This window comes from Solanum verrucosum, unplaced genomic scaffold, assembly GCF_900185275.1.
Source record: "Solanum verrucosum unplaced genomic scaffold, falcon-dt-bn FXZP01000037.1, whole genome shotgun sequence".
Lineage (NCBI taxonomy): Eukaryota > Viridiplantae > Streptophyta > Magnoliopsida > Solanales > Solanaceae > Solanum > Solanum verrucosum.
In genome coordinates this window covers 707614-733277 of record NW_026020240.1, presented here as the reverse complement: position 1 = coordinate 733277, position 25664 = coordinate 707614, and the positions used below count along the sequence as shown (strand labels likewise).

The following is a 25664-nucleotide window of genomic DNA, read 5'->3' as shown; positions in this document are numbered from 1 at the left end:
ACTTGCCCGAAATGTAGTAGGAACCATCCGGTGAATGCCTTGCAGGTAAGGAAGGATGCTTTGGGTGTGGCCAGTCTGGTCATAGATTGAAGGATTGTCCTTCAAGACAAGGTCAAGGAGGAAATAATGGTAGAGCTCAGTCTACAACTTCAGCAGCACCAGCAGGTCGCCCGACTCAGCAGGGTAACTCTTCTGGTACTGGTGGCGGACAGCGCCAAAACAGGCTTTATGCTCTTCAGGCTCGTCAAGATCAGGAAGATTCTCCTGATGTAGTCACTGGTACGTTACGAGTCTTTGATCTTGATGTTTATGCATTGTTAGATCCAGGGGCTACTTTGTCTTTTGTAACTCCTTACATAGCAGTCCAATTCAGTGTTAGTCCAGAAACTCTTCCAGAACCTTTCTCAGTCTCTACTCCAGTCGGTGACCCAGTTATAGCTAGACGGGTATACAGAAATTGCCCTGTCACAGTCTCTCAGAAAGTCACCTCAGCAGATCTTGTAGAGTTAGAAATGGTAGACTTCGATGTCATTCTAGGCATGGATTGGTTACATTCATGTTATGCCTCAGTTGATTGTAGAACTAGGATTGTTCGTTTTCAGTTTCCAGACGAACCAATCTTAGAATGGAAGGGTAGTAGCTTAGCGCCTATGGTCGATTCATTTCTTACCTTAAGGCCAGAAAATGATCTCTAAGGGTTATCTCTATCATCTAGTTCGGGTTAAGGATTCTAGTTCCGAATCCCCAACTCTTGAGTCAGTTCATGTTGTCAGTGAGTTTCCAGAAGTGTTCCCAGAAGATCTTCCTGGAGTTCCTCCCGAAAGGGAAATAGACTTTGGAATTGATCTCCTTCCAGATACCCAGCCTATCTCTATCCCTCCTTACAGAATGGCTCCAGCAGAGCTTAAGGAATTGAAAGAGCAGTTGAAAGACCTTCTAGATAAGGGCTTCATTAGACCTAGTATTTCACCATGGGGTGCACCAGTATTGTTCGTAAAGAAGAAAGATGGTTCTCTCAGAATGTGTATTGACTATAGGCAGTTGAACAAAGTCACAATCAAGAATAAGTATCTATCCCCAGGATTGATGACTTGTTTGACCAACTTCAGGGTGCTAGTCATTTCTCAAAGATAGACCTCAGATCAGGTTATCATCAGCTTAGAGTCAGAGATAGTGACATTCCGAAGACAGCCTTCAGAACTCGGTATGGTCATTATGAATTTGTAGTTATGTCATTTGGACTAACCAATGCTCCTGCAGCTTTCATGGATTTGATGAACAGAGTGTTCAAGCAGTACTTGGACTTGTTCGTTATCGTCTTTATTGATGATATCCTCATTTACTCTAGGAATGAGGAAGAACATGCGAGTCATTTGAGAGTTGTTCTGCAAACTCTCAAAGATCGCCAGTTATTTGCAAAATTTAGTAAGTGTGAGTTTTGGTTACAATCAGTTGCCTTCCTTGGGCATATTGTGTCTAGTGAAGGAATTCGAGTAGATTCCCAGAAGATAGAAGCAGTGAAACAATGGCCCAGACCTACCTCTGCTACAGATATCAGAAGTTTCTTGGGTTTAGCGGGCTATTACACACGATTTGTGGAAGGATTTTCGTACATAGCCTCACCATTGACTAGGTTGACTCAGAAAAAGGTTAAGTTCCAATGGTCAGATGATTGTGAGAAAAGCTTTGCAGAACTGAAAACTAGGTTGACTACAGCTCCTGTCTTGACTCTACCAGAGGGTTCAGATGGTTATGTGATCTATTGTGATGCATCCAGAGTTGGCCTAGGTTGTGTGTTGATGCAGCGAGGTAAGGTTATAGCTTATGCTTCTAGACACTTAAGGTACATGAAAAGAATTATCCAACTCATGACCTCGAGCTAGCAGCAGTGGTGTTTGCACTTAAGATTTGGAGACATTACTGGTATGGTGTTCATGTAGATGTGTTCACAGACCATAAGAGCCTTCAGTATGTGTTCACCCAGAAAGAGTTGAATCTTCGCCAGAGAAGATGGCTAGAGTTCCTCAAAGATTATGATATGAGTGTGCATTACCATCCTGGTAAGGCCAATGTAGTAGCAGATGCCCTTAGCAGACTATCCATGGGTAGTGTATCACATGTTGAGGAAGAATGGAGAGAGCTAGGAAAGGATGTTAACAGACTTGCTCGCCTAGGAGTTCGTCTTATGAGCATATCAGATAGTGGTGTAACGGTTCAGAATGGGGCAGAATCTTCTTTGGTAGAGAGGTTAAGGAAAAGCAAAATAGTGATCCAATCTTGCTTGAACTTAAGGGTGCAGTCCACAATCAGAGAGTGGAGGTTTTCTCCCAAGGGGGAGATGGTGTACTTCGCTATCAAGGTATATTGTGTGTTCCTGATGTGGGTGAATTGAGACAGCATATTCTTGCAGAATCCCATAATTCCAGATACTCTATTCATCCAGGCGCCACTAAGATGTACCGCGATCTGCGGGAAGTCTATTGGTGGAATGGTATGAAAAGAGATATAGCAGATTTTGTGGCAAAGTGCCCCAATTGCCAGCAAGTCAAGGTAGAACATCAGAAACCAGGAGGTATGACTCAAGAGATTGACATTCCTACTTGGAAGTGGGAAGTGCTCAACATGGACTTCATCACAGGTTTACCTCGTACTCGCAGACAACATGACTCCATTTGGGTGATTGTTGATAGGGTTACTAAGTCTTCTCGCTTTTTGGCGGTCAAGACTACAGATTCGGCGGAGGATTACGCCAAGCTTTACATTAATGAGATTGTGAGGTTGCATGGAGTTCCTTTGTCTATCATCTCAGATAGAGGTCCTCAGTTTACATCTCATTTCTTGAAGTCATTTCAGAAAGGTCTTGGTACTCAGGTTAATCTTAGCACAACATTTCATCCACAAACGGATGGTCAGGCAGTGCGTATCTTTCAAACCTTAGAGGACATGTTGAGAGCTTGTGTGATCGACTTCAAGGGTAGTTGGGACGATCACCTTCCTCTTATTGAGTTCGCCTACAACAATAGTTACCATTCCAGCATTCAGATGGCCCCTTATGAGGCATTATATGGGCGTAGATGTGGATCTCTAGTTGGTTGGTTTGAAGTAGGTGAAGGAGCCTTGATAGGACCAGATTCGGTCCTTGATGCTATGGAGAAAGTGCAACTCATTAGAGATAGACTTGAGACTGCTCAGAGTCGCCAGAAGTCTTATGCAGATGTGAGAAGAAGGGAACTAGTGTTCCAAGTTGATGATTGGGTTTTCCTGAAAGTGTCACCCATGAAGGGAGTGATGAGATTTGGCAGGAAAGGAAAGCTCAGTCCCAGATATGTACGCCCTTACCGAATCTTGAAAAGGATTGGTAAAGTGGCTTATGAGTTAGAGTTGCCAGCGGACTTAGCAGCAGTGCATCCAGTCTTTCACATTTCTGTTCTGAAGAAGTGTGTGGGTGATCCAGCATCCATAGTGCCATTAGAGAGTGTGGCCGTGAAAGATAGTCTTTCTTATGAGGATGTACCAGTTGAGATTCTCGATCGTCAAGTTAGAAGGTTGAGAAATAAAGAAGTCGCTTCAGTCAAGGTTTTGTGGAGGAGTCAGTCAGTAGAGGGAGCTACTTGGGAAGCAGAAGCAGCCATGAAGTCCAAGTATCCTCACCTCTTTCCTTCCGATTCCATTCCAGCTTGAGGTAATAGTTCCTCATCGGTTTTTTAGTCATTCATGCGTAAATTCAGTCTTAGAATCATGTTCCTTCAGTTTGTACTTGCATTTTCAGCGTATTTGCATGTTCTTGGAACTCAGTTCAGTCAGAAATTCAATTCTCAGTGTTTAGTGGCTGGGATTGCAGCCCTCTCCCTCTATTTCAGCTAGATTAGTCTTCATTCGAGGACGAATGGTCCCAAGGGGGAGATAATATAACACTCCGTATCCGAAATTAGAGATTTCAGATTTCTAGTGTTACAGGTGGCACTCACGGACACCATCCATGGACCGTAGATGGACTCACGGTCCGTCCTGCAGGTCCGTGGTTCGTGACAGAAAACTTCCCCAGAACTCAGTCAGAAAATTTGGCTAAGCGTTGACCCACGACCGGACTTACGGTCCGTAAGTCAGGTCACGGACCGTAGTTCGTGTCCGTGGATTGATGCCCCAAAAGCCCAGCTTCAGTCCCGAACTACGGTTGACCAGCACGGACCGTCATTCGATCCACGGTCCATAGGTCTGACCGTAGATCGAAGGTTAGCAGCCAGTTAGCTGAAAATTCTATTGGGTCAACTTCAGATGGACATAACTTTTAGCACAGAATGAATTATGTGTCCCATAACCTATGGTTAGATAGGTAATTGAATTATCTTTCCAACGCCACCAAGTTTTCTAAATTTTGACCTCCGAGTAAAAAGTTATGCTCGTTTTGGTGAAGGCATGTCGAGCAGGCTTGACTTACGGATGCAATCTACGGACCGTAGATTGACCTACGGCCCGTAGGTCCAATCCGTAGGTCACTCCGACAGCAGTTAATTCAGGGGTCTTTTGGTCCTTTCCTATTTCGTTTAACCCCTAAGATACGTCGTTTAGACCCTAAATCATGAGGTTTTAATTAGTTTAAGCCTAGAAACATAACTAGAACTTACCTAAGTCAAATTCATTAATCAAAACTTAGAAAATTAGAAGCAAGAAGGGAGAAAAAGGTCAAGAACCCTAGTTCAAGAAAGCATCGAGGTTTCTTCAGTTCCATCCCCGAAATCGAAAGATTTCTCCGTGGAATTTGTCACCAGGTATGTGGGATTTCACTAGTGGGTTCCTTTCGCCCATTAGGTCCCTAGAATTCAGTCAGATTCTTGATTCCACGATTATCAACAGACCTAGGGTTTCTAGAATTCCAACAGATCATCATGAATTAGTTATTTAAATGTTCCAAATCAGATTATCATTTTATTGCTCAGTTTATCGCATGAATTTCAGAACCCTAGCTATGTATTTCTTTAGTTCTTGAATTACACATGCTAGGTCAGTTATTTCAGTTATTCAGTTTTACATGCCTCAGTTTATGAATGCATAATTATCAGATTAATTGTTGCATTCTCAGTTTGCAGGTTCAGTTTTGAGCTATCCAGTATTTACAGAAATTCAGTCATAACTAGTTAACCACTTAATTCATTGGGAGTAGCATAATACCGAGTTGGACTAGGGTTTCAGCGTACCCATATAGTCCCAGAACTACGAGCCACGTAGGTGTAAGTCCCCTCTATGGGCAACATCAGTTTAGTGATCACGTCAGCATGCCTCTATACCTCTGGCAGGGTATATTGGGTCCTTTCGATGGGGCGTACACATCAGACTCCACATTTAGCTCATGTGGTTTTATGTCGGTTATTAGTAGCTCCCACAGTTCGGTCAGACTCTATTGCATTGACCAAATTTACAGTTCAGTCAGTATTCAGTCTCAGCATGTTATAAATTTGGTCATTGCATCAGTTAGCTCAGTATTCAGTATTTTCAGTATCTATATCATGTTCAGATTATTTCGTTGCTTTATTGCTTTGTTCAGTTATATCTTCTTTCAGCTTTACTCCATCCTGCATGCTCAGTACCTTTCAAGTACTGACGCATACGTGCGCTACATCTTCTCGTGATGTAGGTTCAGGTTCTCAGTATCCAGATCACGCTTAGATCGATTCTCGATCTTCAGTTCAGCAGCATCAGTGGTGAGTCCTCATTCTTCGAGGACTAGTGACATGTTTATCTTTATCGTTTTTAGTCTTTAGTTTCAGTTTTGCTAGATCTAGTTGGGGCATGTCCCAACATTTCTAGTCAGTTTAGAGGCTTATTTCAGACATAGTTAGATTCAGCTTAGTATCTTGAGTTTGATATTTCTTTTGTATTAAACTCTCAGATTTGATATATTCAGTTATAGTATATGGGTATTCCCCATCTTTTCAGATTTATTTATGAATTAGCTTCCGCATCAGTTTATTATCTTTAGTATGCTCATGATCAGGCCAGCAGGGTTAGCTTGGGATCACTTGTGGTCCTAGGTCCCGTGTCCGCGTCTTGGGGTAGCTCGGGGCATGACAGTTATTACATTTTATTCCTTGATGATCACACCAAGTTCTCTTGGGTTAACTTGATGCACGAAAAATCTAAATCCATTGACAAATTCAAATAGTTTTATACAATTGTTAAAAACGTTTTTCACTCCTCTACTTCTTATTTCAAGCCTGATAGAGGTGGTGAATATATCAACAACAAATTTAGTTCGTTCTTCAAACAAAATAGCATATTCCATCATTTTTCATGTCCTCACACATATTCTAATAATGGTAGGGCTGAGTGGAAACATAGACACATTGCAAATGTCCTACGTTGTATTACTCTTCAAACATCTACGTCCTTCAAATTTTGGATTGATGCTTGTTTGTATGTTGTCGCCCTTATTAATGTTATTCCTCTTCCATTTCTGCGTTTCAAATCCCCCTTTGAACAACTTTATGGTCATGTGCCTGATTATAATTTTATTCGTGTATTTGGATGTCTCTATTATCCCTTTGTGGCAGTTGGTTCCTTCTCCAAGTTCCTACTACGTTCAAAGACTTGTTTATTCCTTGGTTCATCTGATAAACACGAAGGCTTTAAATGTATGCATCCTAGTTCAAATAGAGTTATTATCTCTCGACATGTTCATTTTGTTGAAGACTCTTTCCTACTAGGCCACCAATCTCACCCAAATTTATTCCATCGGCAAGTATTTTAGATAACTTATCTAAGCATTCTCACTTCTCAATCCATATCACACGTTCTTGGAGGAGCTTCACCTAATATTAATTTCATTAATTTAATAACTCATATCCCTGAAAAGATGCGGCAAATCACACATAGTAGAAGTCCTCGGAGTTCTACATTCAATCACCTGATTCTTGCCTTAAAGCTTCTAATCCAATTTCTCCAACTTCTCCTTTACACCTTGTGTGCTCCCCTTCGAATCAATCTCCAGTAAATACCTTAAAATCTTCTTCTGAACGAGTTGCTTCACCCCCAGAAACAACCACCACAAAATCAATCTTTCTCAGGCAATATTAGTGTGCCTAACTCCACTCCAACCTCTGTAAAATCACATTTTCCTCACATGTTCACTCGTTCCCAAACTGGTTCACTTAAACCACGTCTTCTTCCTTCTTTGATAGCATCGACTAGTAACATTTTATTTTAAACTATATCCTTTGCTCAAGCTTCTAAAGATCCTCTTTTGATGCAAGCCATGTGTAACATCTCGCTAAATGAAAGAACTAGAAAGAGTTAGAATTGGAAATAGTCATTTTAGGAAAGAATGAAAAAACTGGAAATTTGTTAAGTTATGCTAAGTTTGGGTTTTGGTCAACTTCAAACGACCATAACTCCTAGCTCAGGATGAGTTAGGTGTGCTTCCAGATACTGTAGGAAATACTTGGAATTATCTTTCCAACGCCGTTGAGTTTGCGCGATTTCGAGTTTGTATGAGTGAAATATGCCCATTGGAAGATGGGTTATTCAAATAAGGAAAGTGTAATCTAGATTTTGGAAGGGTAGTTTGGTCTTTTCCTTATCAAATTACTTTATTTCATTTTTAGGAGTTTAATTGCGGTCTAAACTGAACTTGGTCAGTTTACGCTTTTGAAAACTAAGTTAGGGTTTTGAGAGAAGAGAAAAAAAGAGGAGAAGGAGAAAGAATCGTCAAGTTCTTCAAGAATCGCTTATGGATTTCGTCAAGGAGTGATCCCTACGAGTATATGAGACTTTCATAACGTTGGTTTCATTCACCCACGTGCCAAGCATGTTTATTTCAACGTGAATTTGTCCAAAAAGGGTTGAAGGTTTGATGTTCTTGATATGTGTTCATGAATTTGTTTTCGTTCTTGAATTGGGCTGAGATTGAGAAGTGTTTAAGATTATTGCGTCGAATTATGGAGTTGTTTTGAGTTAGGTTCTTAGGTACATTTACTGGTATCTGAATCTAAATAGAATTTGGGAAAAAGAACCAAGTTTACGTGAATTGTGGCTGGAAAACGAAGAAGGAAAAAGTTGGGTGAATCTAGGTACCAGGTCCGCGTCGCGGACCATGAGTGTCGAATTTGATGCTCTTGTTACTTTATCCTTTCATCTGTTTTTATACTCAAAACACAGATCCTTATTGTCTATTTCTGCGTTAGTTTAATCACGGATTTCATCCATACAGATGTAACTGTAAAATATTGGAGCACGTGCACTATATAATATTTCCTCTATTTTAATTTGATATATTATTTAAGAAACACATGAGGATTTTAAAATCTTGTGGTTTAAACATGTCATATGTAAATTGAAATCAAATAGTTTCCAAAAAGAAAAAATGAATCCTTTTTAAAAATAACTAAAACGGAAAGTAAGACAAACAAATTGAAATAGAGAGATTACCAAATAGGAAAACATTAGTGTTAACTGTGTTTTTAATTTTCCAAGTTGCTAACAAATACAGTGGATTTTGTGAAGTTACTAGTTTTCGAACATGTGCATTGCAAATGTATCTTTTGCTAATTAGTATTAACATTTTAAAATGATATAAACAACATTGAAGTATGTATGTGATGAGAACCCTTAGAAAAAAATACAAGGACGAATTGATGAATGATTAACCTATTGGATTGATATTTATCGCCATCGTTGTAGATAATAAAATTTGCGTCGAGAAAAACAATAATCAAGAACGATAAATTATGCAACAATCATTTTATTGATTTAAAGTGTGAGTGTTATAATCTCTATGATTCCTCTTAATTCACTTTTTCAAATATAAATTCAAGGGCTCTTGAGCTTAATCTTGAATTTGTCTTGAACTTGATCTTGGATTCAAGGGCTTTAAAGCTTGTTCGTGAATCTATGATGAACTTGAACTTAAACTTTATCTTGATCTTGATTCTTACTTGAATTCAAGGGATTCGAGCTTGTTCTTGAATTCGATGGTCTTGATCTTGATCATTCTTGAACTTGAATGCTTGAATTCTTAAACTTGTTGCTTATAGAGAATTTTATGGCGTTTGTACCACAAACTTTCTCTAGCTTCTTGTTTAGAATTTTCGGTCCCCTTTCTGAATTATGAGGACCCTAATTATAGTTTTAGAATAGCGAAGTTGTGATTGGAACAGGATTCCCTTCGGCTAATCAAATTTAAGTGAGATGGCATATGAGCTTTATGGAGCGGGCTTGTCATCTTTGACACATGTCATGATCCTATTGACTTCTTGTTTGACTTGGCATGCCACGTCATTCGCCATGTGGCACCAAAAAAATGGGCAATTGGACTTAGCAAATTGGGCGCATCTATTGTAGCCCAAATCAATTAATTTTTACTTTAATTAAATCCATATTTATTGGATTTGAATAATTAGCCCCATTATATCAATCCATAATTTATTTGGACTAATATATTCATGAATTTAACATAATCCGAATCATTTTATATATTTATATTTAATAAATTTTAAATGATTATAAATGCCCCATGTTTCAAGTCTTGTCAAACTATCTCATCTTTTGAAGACTAGACTTGAAGCATTTTTAATTAAATAATAATTAGTTACCGGGCACACACTAGAGTGTATAATTTAGTATACCACTTTAATATATAAAATTAAAGTAATATAATTAAGTGGGAAGAGATACAATCCCACGAGGATAATTTGCCACCTCTGACCAATTAGAATTAAGAATAGAAACAAGTAAATACTTGTTACAAAACCAAGCAGAAACCAATTAGAACCCAGAAGTAATGTTTTCCGTTAGTTTTCAATTGTTCCAATTTAGTCGAAAGGAGGTATTATTAGTTTAGGAGAAGGACTCCATATCAATGCTATTGAGCATCTATAGTCGAAGGTTTCGGAAGATCTTCAAACAACCAAAAGTTTCAGATTGGTGCGATGACACCAAAAAAATTGTATCTCGAGAGAGAAGCATCGAAACTGCGATCCGCTCGATTCTAAAGAAACTAGACACAGAAGGCCACAACGTATCCATAATTTAGGAGTAAACGTCTTAAATATTTTTCTAGACAATATTTTGTAGTTAACTTTAAATTCTGTCACATAGTTGATTGCAGATTTTTGTTGCCTCACAAAATATTGTATATCTTGATGTTCGAACGTCATCACCAAGAAAGTTTGTGATCGCTGGAAACTATACTTCAAGAGTTTTATTATTACCAAGAAAATATTGTCTCAAGTCTAACCTGGTTAGCTTAGCATATCTTCCAAGTCTCAAACGTCTTGACAAGTAACAATCTCTCCTTTACTTGTATTATATTTGTATTGTCTCTTTTTTTTTTGTGTTTTTTTTTGTAGATCAACATAAGAAATATATGTATTTATTTCAAAAGCTACACAATGGAAAGCTTTATCACACAAGAATTTGATCTTGAGGTGTGAAGGGATGTGTTTAACGTCCCCGCCTTGAGATAAACAACAAAAGCAATATTTGCATTTTGCGGAGGCTACACAATGGAGAGTTTTATCACACTAGAATTTGATATTGAGGTGTGAAGGGATGTGTTGAACGTCTTCGCCTTGAGATCAACAACATAATAAATGTTTGTTTCTTGTAGAGGCTACACAATGGGAGCTTTATCACACAATAATTTGATCTTGAGGTGTGAAGCAATGTGTTTAACGTCCCCGCCTTGAGATCAAAAACATAAGAAATATTTGTATTTTACAGAGGCTACACAATGGAGAACTTTATCACACAAGAATTTAATCTTGAGGTGTGAAGGGATGTGTTTAACGTCACCGCCTTGAGATCAACAACATAAGCAATATTTGTTTCTTGCTGAGGCTACACAATGGAGAGCTTTATCACACAAAAATTTGATCTTGAGCTGTGAAGGGATGTGTTTAAAATCCCCGCCTTGAGATCAACAACATAAGCAATATTTGTATCTTGCGGAGGCTACACAATGGAGAGTTTTGTCTCACACAAGAGTTTGATCTTGAGGTATGAAAGGATGTTTTGAACATTCTAGATGCCTTGAGATCACTAACTTAAGGCTTTATAATATTCCGAATACTACACAAGAATTTCATCTTGAGGTGTGTAAGGATGTGTTGAACATCCCCACCTTGAGATCAACAACTTGAGGCTTTATAAGATCCCGAATACTACACGAGAATTTGATCTTGAGGTGTCTAAGAATGTGTTGAACATCCCCACATTGATACCAACAACTTGAGGCTTTATAAGATCCTGAATACTACACAAGAATTTGATCTTGAGATGTGTAAGGATGTGTTGAACATCCCCACCTTGAGATCACTAACTTGAGACTTTATAAGATCTATTTAAGGATAAATCTGTGAAAAGGTCAGTTTAAGGTGCAAAGGGACAAATTTTGTCCACCTTAAGGCATGAAAATTTAAAGATCCTTTTAAGGATGAACCCGTGAAAAGGCAAGCTCAAGGTGCAAAGGGATAAATATCGTCCATCTTGAGGCATGGAAATTTAATAATCCATTTAAGGATAAATCTATTAAATGGCCAGCTTAAGGTGAAAAGGGACAAATTTGTCCACCTTAAGGCATTGAAATTCAAAGATCCATTTAAAATTAATCTGCGAAAAGGCTAGCTTAAGGTGCGATGGGATAAATATTGTCCACCTTAATGCATGGAAATTTAATGATACATTTAAGGATAAATCTGTGAAATGGCTAGCTTAAGGTGCAAAGGGACAAATATGTCCACCTTAAGGCATGAAAATTTAAAGACCCATTTAAGGATAAATCCGCGAAAAGGCTAGCTTAAGGTGCAAAGGGACAAACCTCATCCACCTTAAGGCATGGGAATTTAATGATCCATTTAAGGATTAATCCGTGAAAAGGCCAACTAAAGGGGCAAAAGGACAAATATATCCACCTTAAGGCATGAAAATTCGACAACATACACATTTGGAGGATTTGAAGACTTCTACTTAAATACTTGAAGGATTTGAAGACTTCAACTTGCATACTTGGAGGATTTGAAGACTTCTACTTACATACTTCAAGAATTTGAAGACTTCAACTTGCATACTTGAAGGATTTGAAGACTTCAACTTGCATACGTAGAGGATTTGAAGACTTCAACTTGCATATTTGGAGGATTTGAAGACTTCAACTTGAAAACTTGAGGGCTTCAACTTGCAAACTCGAAGAATTTACAGCTTCAACTTGCATACTTGGAAGATTTGAAGACTTCTACTTGCATAATTGAAGAATTTGAAGACATCAACTTGCATACTCGAAGGATTTGAAGATTTCAATTTACATACTTGGAGGATTTGAACACTTCAACTTGCAAACTTGAAGAATTTAAAGACTTCAACTTGCATACTTGGAGGATTTGAAGACTTCTACTTGCATACTTGAAGAATTTGAAGACTTCAACTTGCATACTTTAATGATTTGAATACTTCAACTTGCATACTTAGAGGATTCAAATACATGAACTTGCAAACTCGAAGAATTTAAAGACTTCAACTTGCATACTTGGCTAAATTTAAAGACTTCAAGCATACTGTTAAAGAAGATCATATTTTATAAGGGTTTGCCCCCTCCATTTACCCATCAATACTTAGTGCAAGTTTAAAGTTTTGATGAAATAAAATAAAAATAAAATACTTATCGCCTTAACTTTCATGTGGAGGATCAAGCGGGAACATGTGGTTGTTTTACACTCATGCAACTGAACTTAGAATATATTCTAAGCGCCTACGTACCTCAATGAAGAGGATCAAGTCACAACGTAGTTCTGGGAGAGTGTTTTTTTGGTGTGCCATACACAATTTATACTTGCGGGCCAAGAGTTACATGCAGTTTAGGCTCGTGCCTTAAGGAGCATCATCTTATTTTAAGAGTAGTACCTCTTCAGGAATTTTGCATTAATAGGACCAATCCTTACGCCATCTGCGTCAAGAAGCTTGTAAGCACCATTTGAATATGCTTCTTGTATGACATATGGTGTATCCCACTTTGAGGTAAATTTTCCCCCAGACTTATTCGAAGTAATGATGGGTCTTGTTACCGCGAGAACTTGGTCTCCAACATGGAAGCACCTCAAGCGAACCTTCTTATTGAAAGCACGAGATAGACGAGCTTGATAAAATTCATTGATTTTTTGAGCATCTAGCCTCTTTTCATCAAGTGCTTCTAACTCTGCAAGACGTAGTCAGGCATTTTGTTCTTTAGTGAGCCCTTCTTGAATAGCAAGTCTTAAGGAAGGTATTTGACGCTCAAGTGCTAAGACTACTTCAACACCAAAAGGAAGTGAATATGGTGTTGCTTACATCTTGCATTTTCTTCTTCAGTGAGCCCTTCTTGAATAGCAAGTCTTAAGGAAGGTATTTGACGCTCAAGTGGTAAGACTACTTCAACACCAAAAGGAAGTGAATATGGTGTTGCTTTAGTTGGTGTGCAGTATGTTGTATTATATGCCCACAAAGCTTCTTCCATTTTTTCATGCCAATCTTGTTTGGACTTGGAGACAACGTCCTTGAGCAGATTGAATAGAGTCTTATTGAATGCTTCAACAAGACCATTGGCGGCAGCATTCTACATAGAAGATTTACGCTGCTTGAAACCAAAGAGATCACAAATCTTGTTCATTATCTTGTTGTCAAATGTCTTTCCATTGTCTGTTATTTTGTAGCGAGGGATGCCATAACAGTAGATGATATTCACTCGAATGAAATTTGCAACATTCTCTTACTTCACTTCTTTAAGAGCAATAACTTAAGCCCATTTTCAGAAGTAATTTGTCGCAACCAAGCTGTACAAGTGTCCACCAGAAAATTTTGGTAGTGGTCCTACAAAATCCAACCCCCAAGTGTGAAATGGACAAGATGCAATAGTTGGGTGTAATACTTTGGGCGGCTGATGTATGAAATTTGCATGAAATTGGCAAGCATTGCACGTATGAGCATAATCTAAGCAATCCTTCACCATGGTTGGCAAAAAATACCCCATTCTCTTTATGTGAAAGTGGAGCTTCGGTCCAGAATGATGTGATCCATATACTCCTGAGTGTGCTTCTTACAGATCTTGGTTTGCTTCTTCCTTTCCCAAACATCAATAATCTTTGGTATAATGCGTCCTTGTAGTAAAGGAAATGAGGTGCACGACAATGAATGTCACATACTCCTGAGTGTGCTTCTTGCAGATCTTGGATTGCTTCTTCCTTTCCCAAACATCAATGATCTTCGGTATAATGTGTCCTTGTAGTAAAGGAAACGAGGTGCACGACGACGAATGTCAGTCCTTCTCCTTGGATTTTCCGGAAGTATCCCATAACACATATAGTCAATAATGGGTTTCTCCAATCTTCCTTTGCGACCTTAGAAATGGCGACGAGATGCTCAAGTTCATCTTTTGCATATTCGTCCTCATTCGGTGGTGGTACTATCCATTTTTGACAAATAGTAACTTGTGTTTGATCAGAAAGGGCTAGCATTGAAGCCAGGGCATCCAACGCATCAACTTTCTTATTTTCCGTTCTACGTACATGTTGAAGGGTTATGTCTTCAAGCCATCCTATCAGCTTTTGAGAATATTAATGATATGGGCGGAATTCAAACTTTTTCACCTCATAACTTCCCAAGAGTTGATTGATCACCAACTGAGATTCACAAAAAACTTGTAAGTGTAATTGCTTCATGTCGACGGCCATTTCAAGTCCAAGTATCAACGCTTGGTATTCAACGACATGATTGGATCAACATTGCTTCAAAGTAAAAGGGAATGGTAGTATCTTTTCTTGTGAAGTGATGAATACCACGCCAGCGCTAGCTCCACCACGATGTGTAACCCCATCAAAGTACATTTTCCAAGGAGGTTAAATCTCAATAGACATCACATTTTCATTAGGAAGCTCACCAGTTAACTCCTAATCATCTGGTATCGGATGGTCTGCCAATAAATCTACTACTGCTTGTCCCTTCACAACTTTTTGAGGGATGTACACAATCTCAAACTGTTGGAATTGGAGGTACCATTTTCCTAGTCGGTCACTAAGGAAAGGTTTCGACATAACAAACTTGATGGGATTTGGTCTAGAAATAAGGGGGAACAACATGAGCTTGAAAATAATCCTTCATCTTTTGAATTGAGAGTACAAGCGCCAGGCACAATTTTTCAATTGGCAAATAGTTCAGCTCATTTGGCGTCATCGTTCTGCTTAAGTAATAAAGAGATTTTTCTTTGCCTTCACTATTCTTTTAAGCTAATAGGGCTCTTACAGACCTTTCTTGTGCCGCTATGTAGAGTATCAATGGCTTTTCAGGTATAGGGGCTGCCAAAACTGGAGGTTTCACTAGATATGATTTGATATTTTTAAAGGCATCACTACATGTTTGGTCTCAATTAAAAGGAGAACATTTCTTCTTTAGAGGGACGAATGGGTGGCATCTTCCCCGCTAGATTTGAGATGAACCTCCTCAAGTTGACTAGCTTTCCTTAGAGACTTTTTAACTCGTGAATATTTTGAGGTTCGGGCATCTTCGAAATTGCATCAACATTGGCTTGATTAATTTCAATTTCTCGATGTCTCACAATAAAGTCAAGGAACTTGCTAGAAGTAACTTCGAAGGCATATTTCAATGGATTCATCCTGAATTGATATCTTCGGAGCAACCCAAACACCATTCTTAAGTCTTTCAAATGATCACCCCTTTTTCTCGACTCTACCACCAAGTCATCAACATAGCATTCAACACTTTTATGGAGCTACTCATCAGATATAGTTTTCATAGCCCTTTGATATGTGAAACCAACATTCTTTAAACCAAATGAAATCAATTTGTAGCAATAAATACCTTTATGTGTGTGAAATGCGGTGAGTTTTTCATCTTTTGGTGCCATGCGAATTTGAGTATAGCTGGAAGAACCATCCATGAAAGACATCACCTCATAACCAGTGGTGGCATCGATCATCAGCTCCGAAATGGGAAGAGGGAACTCATTTTTAAGGTATGCATTATTTAGATCTCCAAAGTCAACACAAACTCGAATTTGACCATTCTTCTTCCTCACATGAACAATACTTGAAATCTATGTAGGATATTTGATCTCACTAATAAAGCCTGCTTCAATGAGTTTTTTAACTTCATTTTCTATCAATGGAACCAAGGCTGGCCTAAAATGTCTTTGAGCTTACTAACCAGAACAAGAACCATTTTTGAATTCCAATTGATGGACCGCTACTTTATGATTCAAACCATACATGTCTTCATAAATCCAAGCGAAGAAAACCCTATATTCTTAGAGTATATTCATATAGTCAATTTCTTCATCAACTTCTAGAAAGGCAGTCAAGTAAGTTGGCCTTGGGTCTTCATCAATGCCAAGGTTAACATCATTTAAAGGATCTATTGTGGTCTTCACTCCTTCTTCAAGTTCTAGTGAAGCATCTCCAGAATCTTCCTCTTCTAGAGGGTCATGGTCATTGACAAATATATGACAACAACAGATGATATCTTCCAATTCTTCATCGATCTTTATTTTAGGCAAGACATCGTGCTAATTCTGGATCATAACATGATATGAGGAGCCTACACTTTCTTTACAGGAACAATACTTGAAATCCATATAGGATATTTGACCTCACGGATAAAGCCTGCCTCAATGAGTTTGTTAGATTCATTTTCTATCAATGGAACCAGGTCTGGCCTAAAACGTCTTTAAGCTTGCTTAACAGGACGAGAACCATTTTTTACTGCAAACTGATAGACTACTACTTTAGGATTCAAGCCAGGCATTTCTTTATAAATCTAAGCGAAGACATACCTATATTCTTTGAGTATATTCATATAAGTGATATCTTCATCAACTTCTAGAAAGGCACTCAAGTAAGTTGGCCTTGGGTCTTCATCAATGCCAAGGTTAACTTACTATAAAGGATATATTGTGGTCTTCACTCCTTCTTCAAGTTCTGGTGGAGCATCTCCAGCATCTTCCTCTTCTACAGGGTCATTGTCATTGACAGATATATGACAACAACACACAATATCTTCCAACTTTTCATCGATCTTCATTTTAGGTAATGCATCGTGCTCATTCTAGATCATAACATGATATGAGGAGCCTACACTTTCTTCATCTTTCTCACGCTCCTTGATGTAAACTACAGTGTGAGCTTTTGCCTTGAGTTCCTCTTTACAAGAAACCACAAGTTCCACTCATCGCCTCAATCTAGAAGGAATCAAACATTTGAAATCCTTCTAGATAATAGGTGAAGCAAGCGTTGTCACTTTTAGATAACTTCTCAGGTTCTTGTTATTCTTCTTATTCAATGGACCTAACCTCTCAAACACAAAAGTTCTTGCAGTCGATTCTCTAAGTCTATCAAAGACGGATGGCTTTTTTGTTGGGAGTAGTGACATCATCTTCAAAAGTTATATGGCTATTTCTTGCCCTTCTTATGGAAATATGAATTGGCAGCGGTTGGCTATAGCCTAGGCCTTCACGTGCTTGCCTAGTTGTATCTTCTGATGGGAGTTTTTCTAACATTGATGGCTCATTAGGTTTGTATCCAGCCTTAACAAATAACTTGTAAGCATTGGGATCAAAACCTTCGTTTGTGCATTTTGTAAGGAGTGCCACATCTCGCACTTAATTTTGAGCAATTGACTTTCCTGGCAGATTCAAAGACAAGATTATTGCATCGATCCGTCTAATAGGATGAGTTAGTCCTCTCAATGCATTTTGTTTAAGGTTAGATGATTGACATTCTTCTTTCTCCACTTTTGGAACATAGCGAAGTCCAAAAATCTGCTTCTTCTTCGAATACATGATCTTCCCTTCATGAAGAATGGGACAAGGTTCTTTAGTGTCATCTTTACTTTTTTGATAGCCACATGGATTCTTTTGCTTATGATCTTATCAGACTTGATTGATTTGAATCATTACATTTTGTCCATTTAACAACATGACTCTTCAAATAGAATTTTGCATTGGCAAAGTGTGTCTCAACTTCGGTGAAAGGATTATCATCTGCAACTATCTTCCTTTCAATCCCGCCTTCAAGATACTTAAAACATTGATTGTAAGAAGATGAGACAATTCTATTATCATGTACCCAAGGCCTGCCAAGTAATATATTATATGAAGACTTTGCGTTGATCACATGTATCCATGTGCTTGATCACAAATCTTCCATGTGGATTTGTAATTTAATAGAGCCTATGGACCTCTGCCCCCCTTGATTAAATCTTTGTATCAACAAACGACTTTCACTAAGTTCTTTAGTCGTGATATCGAGTTCCTTGAATGTGTGGATAGGCAGAATGTTAACTCCATATCCTTCATTTATTAAGATTTTATATATATTTTTCTCTAGCACATGACCCACCATATAAAAAGGACAGTTGTGTAGTGTTTCACCAAATAGAAGATCATTATCTGTAAATGTGATTTTTGTATCACATGCATGTGCTTCTTGGGAAGAATGTTCAATAGGTTTTTCAGAAGATGAAGGAGACTTCATTGACGAGATTTCCCTTGTTGCTTTTTCTTCATCACTAGGAGACACTTTTGGTGAGAATTCACTCGTTGTTCCTTCTATGTCAGTAGGAAGCACCTTCATTGTTTCTTCTTTTTCAGCAATGAAACATGATGCCTCGACATTGTCTTGAGTAGACTTCGTACAAAATGAACTTGGTAAGAATTCCTCTAGAGTCACAGGACGTCGGGGTTTCTGATAAGGATGCACTTCTACCTTTGCCCTCTTTGGGTGCTTGATTGATTTTTGTTTCTCCAATTTCCTCACCATTTTTCTTCTAATTGGTTGCTCGGATGATTATTTTTGTAAGCTTGACTTGTTGCGTCTTTGCCTAGTCACAAGAATCCAACCTTCATGCTTTTTAGAGATATATATTTGGACCGGATCGAGCTAGCGGAATGTGATAGAGATCTGGTTAGAACTAGCTTTCTCATCATCAAGGACAATTTCTTTTCGTTAACCAATTGCATCACTCTATCCTTGAAGACAATATTTTTCAAGAGGATGACTCACAAGTTTGTGATACTTACAATAATTTGGGTCATTAGCTTTTCCAACTTCATCAGGTCACTTCATCTCTAGTAACTCATCAAAAATCTCAGAAACATCAGAATCCAAGAAGGGATATTTTTTTCCTTGTATCTCCTTTAGTGTCGATTTTTTATTCAAACGTGCTTGGAAATTCGTTTTCACACTTTCCTTCATGTCTTCCTTCATAGTGAACTTCACAGGTGACATATTAACATTCATAGATTATTTGTTGTCATTCCTGGGCACAAATTTGCTCCATCTTTTTGTTTCCTGCTTGTCTCTTCCATTGCGAGGATCATGGAAAAAGGTTACATCTTTTCCAGCAAAGGACATGCTCAACTCCATATCATGACCACAAGTACTTAAATCTTTGAAGGATTTTGGTTTTATTCCTTGTATGATGTAAAGAAGCTCCCAGTGCATTCCTTGGATACACATCTCTATTGAAGAAGCTTCACTAAGCCTATCCTTGAAATTTAAGCTCGCGTTCCTCCATCTATTTATGAAATCTATAACCGTCTAATCCTTCCTATAGTGAGTATTCGTGAGTTCTACCATCCTCACTGTACACCTTGTACTATAAAAGTAATTGTGAAACTCGTGCTCTAGTTTCTCCCTACTATCAACAGAATTAGGCTCGAGATCCATGTACCAATCAAAGGCATTTCCTTTTACAGAGCGGACGAACTTCTTGACAAGATGGTATAGGTTACAACATTATTACAGTCTCCATAAAGTGTGCAACATGTTGCTTCGGATATCCTTTGCCCTCAAATTGTTGAAATTTGGGAGGTTGCATAATCAACACGCATTTTGAAGTTATCAATTCTTGTAGTGTATGGCTTGTCATACATAAGAGAAGACTTGGTGGAGACTTCATACTTATCTTTAATTGTTCCTTCAAAGAACTTCTTCAAGAGATCGAGTGGGATCATTCCTCTAGAGGAAATTGGTATCTCATTAACAAGTGGTGTTTTCTTAGCAGAATTTTCGATCTCTTGGACTTCAACACCATTTCTAGGCGCATGACTCGCATCTTCATCTAAAATTCCTTCCATCCGATCTATCAACTTATCGATTCGAGACTCTTGGTGTTCTACATGCTTTGTCAATCCTTCAACCAACTTTGTCAGATTTAAAAGTTGTTCCTCAGGGGATGAAGCAGCAGTCACCACCATTTGCATGATCATTGGAGATGTAAGAGAGTAGCATGGATTGTCTCGTAAGTTGATCTTCAGCAAACTCATGTTACACGATGCATGTGGAGATGATTCATTGGTTGAATCATAGTTCTCCCTTGTGGTAGAGTTCTTGCAACCAGATTGCTCAAGTAGAGTCAATGTCTTCTTGATCTTGTTAGCAAGACTGTTTCCTCCGTATAAAGCATTTGTGGAAAAACTTGCTCCTTTTAGAGTCGAAGACCCAAAAATAGAAGTTGATGCGGACGACACTTGAAGTATTTTTTGTCCTAGTCTAGCAGCCTTGCTCCTCGTAACAGCTCTGAATCTTCCAAAGGTAACCCCAAGAATTCCTTCAACTTCAGTAGAGAACTTGGAGGCAGTGGCCTTAAGGAAGTTGATTAGGAGTTGATCTTCATGGAATTCATCTCCATATTCTTTGATACTTGAATAGTGAGATGAAATGTCACGACCTAGAGGTACACCCTACATGTAACATGGCGTATAGGACCTCCAGAGGCCCCATACAAGCCACTTAACATTCATGACATAACAAATAGAACCAAAAGAGAAAGAAATACATTTCAAGTCCAAAAAAGTTTTTATAAGAGTAAAGTGGAAGTCTAAGCACTGTCTCAATAGAAATCTAATACAATAGAATGAAACTGGGCCTATCCCATACATCATGTCAAAAATTGAAAGTAAGACAGAAACTAAAAATAATGAGAATCCGTCCTCTAAACATGATGACTCACCAAAGCACGGAAATCTCTCAAATCAACCTCTAGCCACGAAACTGAGAACCCTGATTGTCAAACCCTACATTTGGGGATATATAGGCAACAGTTTGCATTAGTACAAAACAATGTACCAAGTATGATATACATGCATAAAACATTTAAATCATGCTAAAAGGGGACATTTTCATAAGTATGCAATGATCATGCTAAAACATGTATTTTGAGAGTTAGAAACCATAAGTCATAAAACCATGATCAATCCAAGTGAACATCATCTTTCAACCTATGTGAGATTTTTCTTGAAGTATCTTTAGTTCATTAGTATTGTGGGAATGAGCCTTAACCGACATAAAGACGATGTGAGCTATAGCATGATCCCCCGATGTCTCCCACACCGAAAAGGGTTGTCCTACTTGCCAAGGTAGAACCATGAACTTCTAGCTTAGGTGGATCCACTAGCTAATGTCTATCTAGGCAATCATCCTATAGGGGCACATAAGTAAGGGATAAGGAGATTGCTTCTAGAAACCCATCCTCTACTCACGAGAGATCTTCCATCTCAATATCCTCTCTGTGCTAAGCATAAATCCCACAGAATAGTCATTTCTTACTTGTTCTTATTATCCATTGAAAGGCACATCATCTTACCAATCCAATCTAGGTCATAAGTCATTCATGGAAAGGTATCATTCGATAACCAATCCGATCTAAGTCATTATCCATGGGAAGGCACGTCATCTTACCAATCCAAGCTAGGTTTCATTAGGATAGCTCTTAATCTTTGATTCAATTAGGTGAGAAGACCTTTCAACCTTAGAATCCTTATTAAGTGAGAAAACATTTCACAATCATGCTTCCACGTGTATATGAGAAAAATCCTTTGAACAACAAATCATCATCATTGATACTTTAGTCTCAAAGCCTCCTTAAAACATTTGCTTAGATTTCATAAGAATATGCATAATTTCATAATTCACCTTTCAAGGTTCCAAACCACGTTCAATCATCAACATCTAGAAATCATGGGTTCGATATGGGTTTATATATATTTATCATAAAATCGTATAATTCTATCAATTCATGCTTGATTTCATAAAAATCTTCTTTCATAATCCAAACTCACATTATTTCATCATAATAGGAAAATATGGGATTTACATGGATTCATGGGGGATCATCATAAAAACCATAGTATTTCATCAATTCATGCATAAAAATCACAATTCAATCATTTAAATCAACATTGAAGAGAAACCCATGGCAATTGAAGAAAACCCTAACTCAATTGGGGATATCTAACTTTAAAAATAGAGGAATTTGGGAACTCCATGGATGGAAGAAATCCATGGATAAAAATTATCATACATTGATGTCAAAATCTTGAAAGCAATGGAGGATTTGGAAGCTTGATCTTGAAATCCTAGCTTTCTTCTAGAATTTCTAGAGAGAGAAATATTTGAGAGGAGGAGCTTGATCTTCTTTTGGAAATTTAAGAGAATAAATTTAGTTTGGGTGATTTGGGGATTTAGAATCATTATATAGGGCTTTGGGTAGAAGGAAAAATGACATAGTATTGAGTTAAAGTAATTGGGAAAAGACCCAATAACCCTTGACTTAAAAATTGCCGAATTGGCTCATTAGAAGCCCATCACGGGTCGTCATGACCACCACGGTCCGTCAAATAGGTCGTGAAGAAATTCTTTCTACAGTGCTTCACTATTTCAGGCATAACTTTTTACTCCGATATGGGTATTGAAACTTTTTGGCATTGGAAAAAGGACTTAGAGGCCTTTAATTTGATAGGTCAGGGGCCACCTAATTTTTTTTGAGCTAAAGGATATGATCGTTTTAAGTTGACCCTAAACTCTATGTCTAAGGAAAACCCTTCACAGACGACTTCACTATCGGTGTGAAGCTTCACAAACTGTTTTGATACCTATGGTGCTCAACCAGTGGCTAGGGGAGGACCCCTACTTACTTGACCCCCTTCACGACCACTTGTACGACCCGTCTTGGCTCTTCACGAGCTGTGTAAAGGCCTCGTGGGAGGATCCTTCCTTAAAGAGTATATTGCCTACTCCTTCACGGGCACCACCACGAATAGTGGTGCCCTTCACGGCCCGTGAAAAGTTCCATGAAGGGTGCCTTGGCTCACTGGAGGGCTGGTGACCTCCCACTTGACTCCCTTTCTAGACTCCTTGATTTCGTGGTGTTACATTATCTCCCCCTTGGGAACATTCGTCCTTGAATGGAACTCAAACTAGCACGAAAATAGTAACAGAGAAACTAGTAACCCAATCATTAATGAAACTTCATCTAAATGCACATAACCAAGGAGGAACCTCGACTCCAAGCAAGAACATATTCAAAACATGATTAGGAAGATAGGAACTAGACCTAGCAGCCCAACATGAATGCAATCACATAAATGCACATACCCGAGGAGGAAACTCCATCTCCAAGCTAAACCTTACTTTTAAAAAACATCTTTTCACAAGACAAACACGCAAGATCAAATGCACATAAATATGAAGTAATAAAGCAATTAAACTAAATCATTTTTTTGAAAATCAAATTTTCCATGAGCATTCATGCATGAGGAAACATGACGATGACTAAGAACACAACAATCCTAAAGAATGAATCATGAGGACTAAGACATCAAGCTAGACTCTAAGATAGAAGGAAAGAGATATGGATACTAAGAAGTCACATCGCCTCCAAACCATAACAAGGAACTCTTCCAAAACCAACATAGTTCTACTCACGTACTAACCATGAAGCACAATATCTCCACCTTAGGAGCAAACCCCACTAGTCTTTTCAAATCCATCTCCATCCATCCCAATCATAACACGAACATCTTATCAACCACTAAACCATTGATACAATTAAACACTTAAAGAAGTTTCCACAAGGATTTTCAAGGACTACTTCAAACACAATCACCTATCATGGAGTCTTACCATATCCTACGAAACATTCAATAACAAGCAATACATAACCACAAGCTAAAAGACCTTAACTTACCAATTACCACATCCGGGAACCATCATGATCTTCTTGAGTTTGATCTTTCCTATCATCATTTCCCTTAGAAGTAAGAATTGGTCAATCTCTTATGTTGTGACCACTCTTTCCATAACCAAAACAAGCATTAGAACCAGCTAGACATTTACCCTCATGTCTTCTCCCACACTCCCTACACTCGGGCCACACTTTCTCACTACCACCCTTACCTTGAGGACGATTTCCTCCATTGTACCTTGAATGTGAAGAATCACCATCATCCCTTCTTGCCCTCTTTGAATCCCTAGTTTTCTCCTTAAGTTTTTCTTATTCTATTTGTTGTGCATGCATCATCAACCGGGTAACATTCATCTTCTTACCAAGCATGGCGGTTAGGCATTCTTTTACCACTAAGTTGGAAGCACCCAACACAAACTTACTCATTCTTGCCCTTGGATCGGCAACCACAGTTGGAGCATATTTAGACAATTGTGTGACTTTCAAAGCATTCTCATTCACACTCATATCACCCTTGCTAAGGTTAATAAACTGAAGTACTTTTGCCTCCGTCATCTCAATGGGAAAGAACCTATCAAACAAAGCAACCTTAATGTTCTTCCAATCAAGAGAACCCTCATCTACCACCCTCTATTCTTTCCATTGGTTGAATCAAACTTGAGCAACACCCTTAAATTGATAAGCAGCAAATTCCAACTTTTCCATCGGCGTCACTCCCATGATCTTTAACACCTTATACACCTCATCAATAAACTATTGAGGATCTTCCTCAATGTTAGACCCATGAAATTCTGGAGGATTAATTCTAATAAAGTCTCTCACCCTTGTTGTTGTTGAACCCACCCTTGGGTTCACAGGAGCCACAACCTCTCTATTTGCTTGAGCCATCATAGGTTGGCCAATGCATGAATTGCGGCTCGAAACTCATCATTTGTCACTTTCTCGTCCAAAGAGTTGACCGAAACTTGGGGAACCTCTTATCTCACATTCTCATGAGCATTCCTATTCATTCTCACGGGATTCCTTCATGGAGGCATATTCTGAAAAGCGTACATAGGGTTAGGATATAAAGACATCTAGAGTTACACTCCATCACACGACTTTATAGTAATAAAAGAAGTGAAGTTTCCAAAACATCTTATAGCCTCTCATTCATAGATGTGGCACGTTTCACACTCATGAACAAGACTCTACTCGACGTGGCTTATGAGACAACCTAGCACCTTTCTAAACCTTGTGCTCTGATTACCAAGTTTGTCAAGACCCAGGGGTACACCATAGATGTAACATGGCTTATAGGATACCGAGAGTCCCCATACAAGCCACTTAGCATTCATAACATAAGAAATAGAACCAAAAGAGAAAGAAATACATTTTAAGTCCAAAAAAGATTTTATAAAAGTATAGCGAAAGTCTAAACACTTTGTATCAATAGCCATCTAATACAATAGAATGAAACTAGGCCTATCCCTCACATCATGTCCAAAACTAAAAGTAAGACAGAAACTAAACACAATGAGAATCTGTCCTCGAAGCATGAGGACTCACCAAAGCTCAAAAATCTCCCAAGTCAACCTCTAGCCACGAAATTGAGAACCCTGATTGTCGGATCCTACACTTGGGGAAATATAGGCAAGAGTATGCGTTAGTACATAACAATGTACCAAGTA

At 38.4% G+C, this 25664-nt stretch overlaps 2 protein-coding genes across 2 annotated transcripts in view; both read right to left on the bottom strand.

The window, feature by feature from the left end:
* Positions 1-25664, bottom strand: part of LOC125832840 (uncharacterized) — a 592533-nt gene that overhangs the window by 117141 nt on the left and 449728 nt on the right. The window lies entirely within an intron of this gene.
* LOC125832824 (uncharacterized) lies at positions 12876-16194 on the bottom strand. Its single transcript, XM_049512015.1, has 5 exons — positions 16180-16194; positions 15835-16069; positions 14358-14554; positions 13283-13576; positions 12876-13178 (listed from the first exon to the last, which is right to left on the bottom strand). The coding sequence occupies exons 1-5, from the start codon at positions 16192-16194 to the stop codon at positions 12876-12878; spliced, it is 1044 nt and encodes a 347-aa protein (XP_049367972.1).

Excerpts from the sequence above, each read along its gene's own strand:
- LOC125832824 (XM_049512015.1), bottom strand. Across the intron at positions 13,577-14,357 it reads ATCTCGTCGCCATTTCTAAG|AATGCTGCCGCCAATGGTCT; the intron begins GTCGCAAAGGAA and ends TCTTCTATGTAG. Across the intron at positions 13,179-13,282 it reads ACCATATTCACTTCCTTTTG|TTAGAAGCACTTGATGAAAA; the intron begins GTGTTGAAGTAG and ends CGTCTTGCAGAG.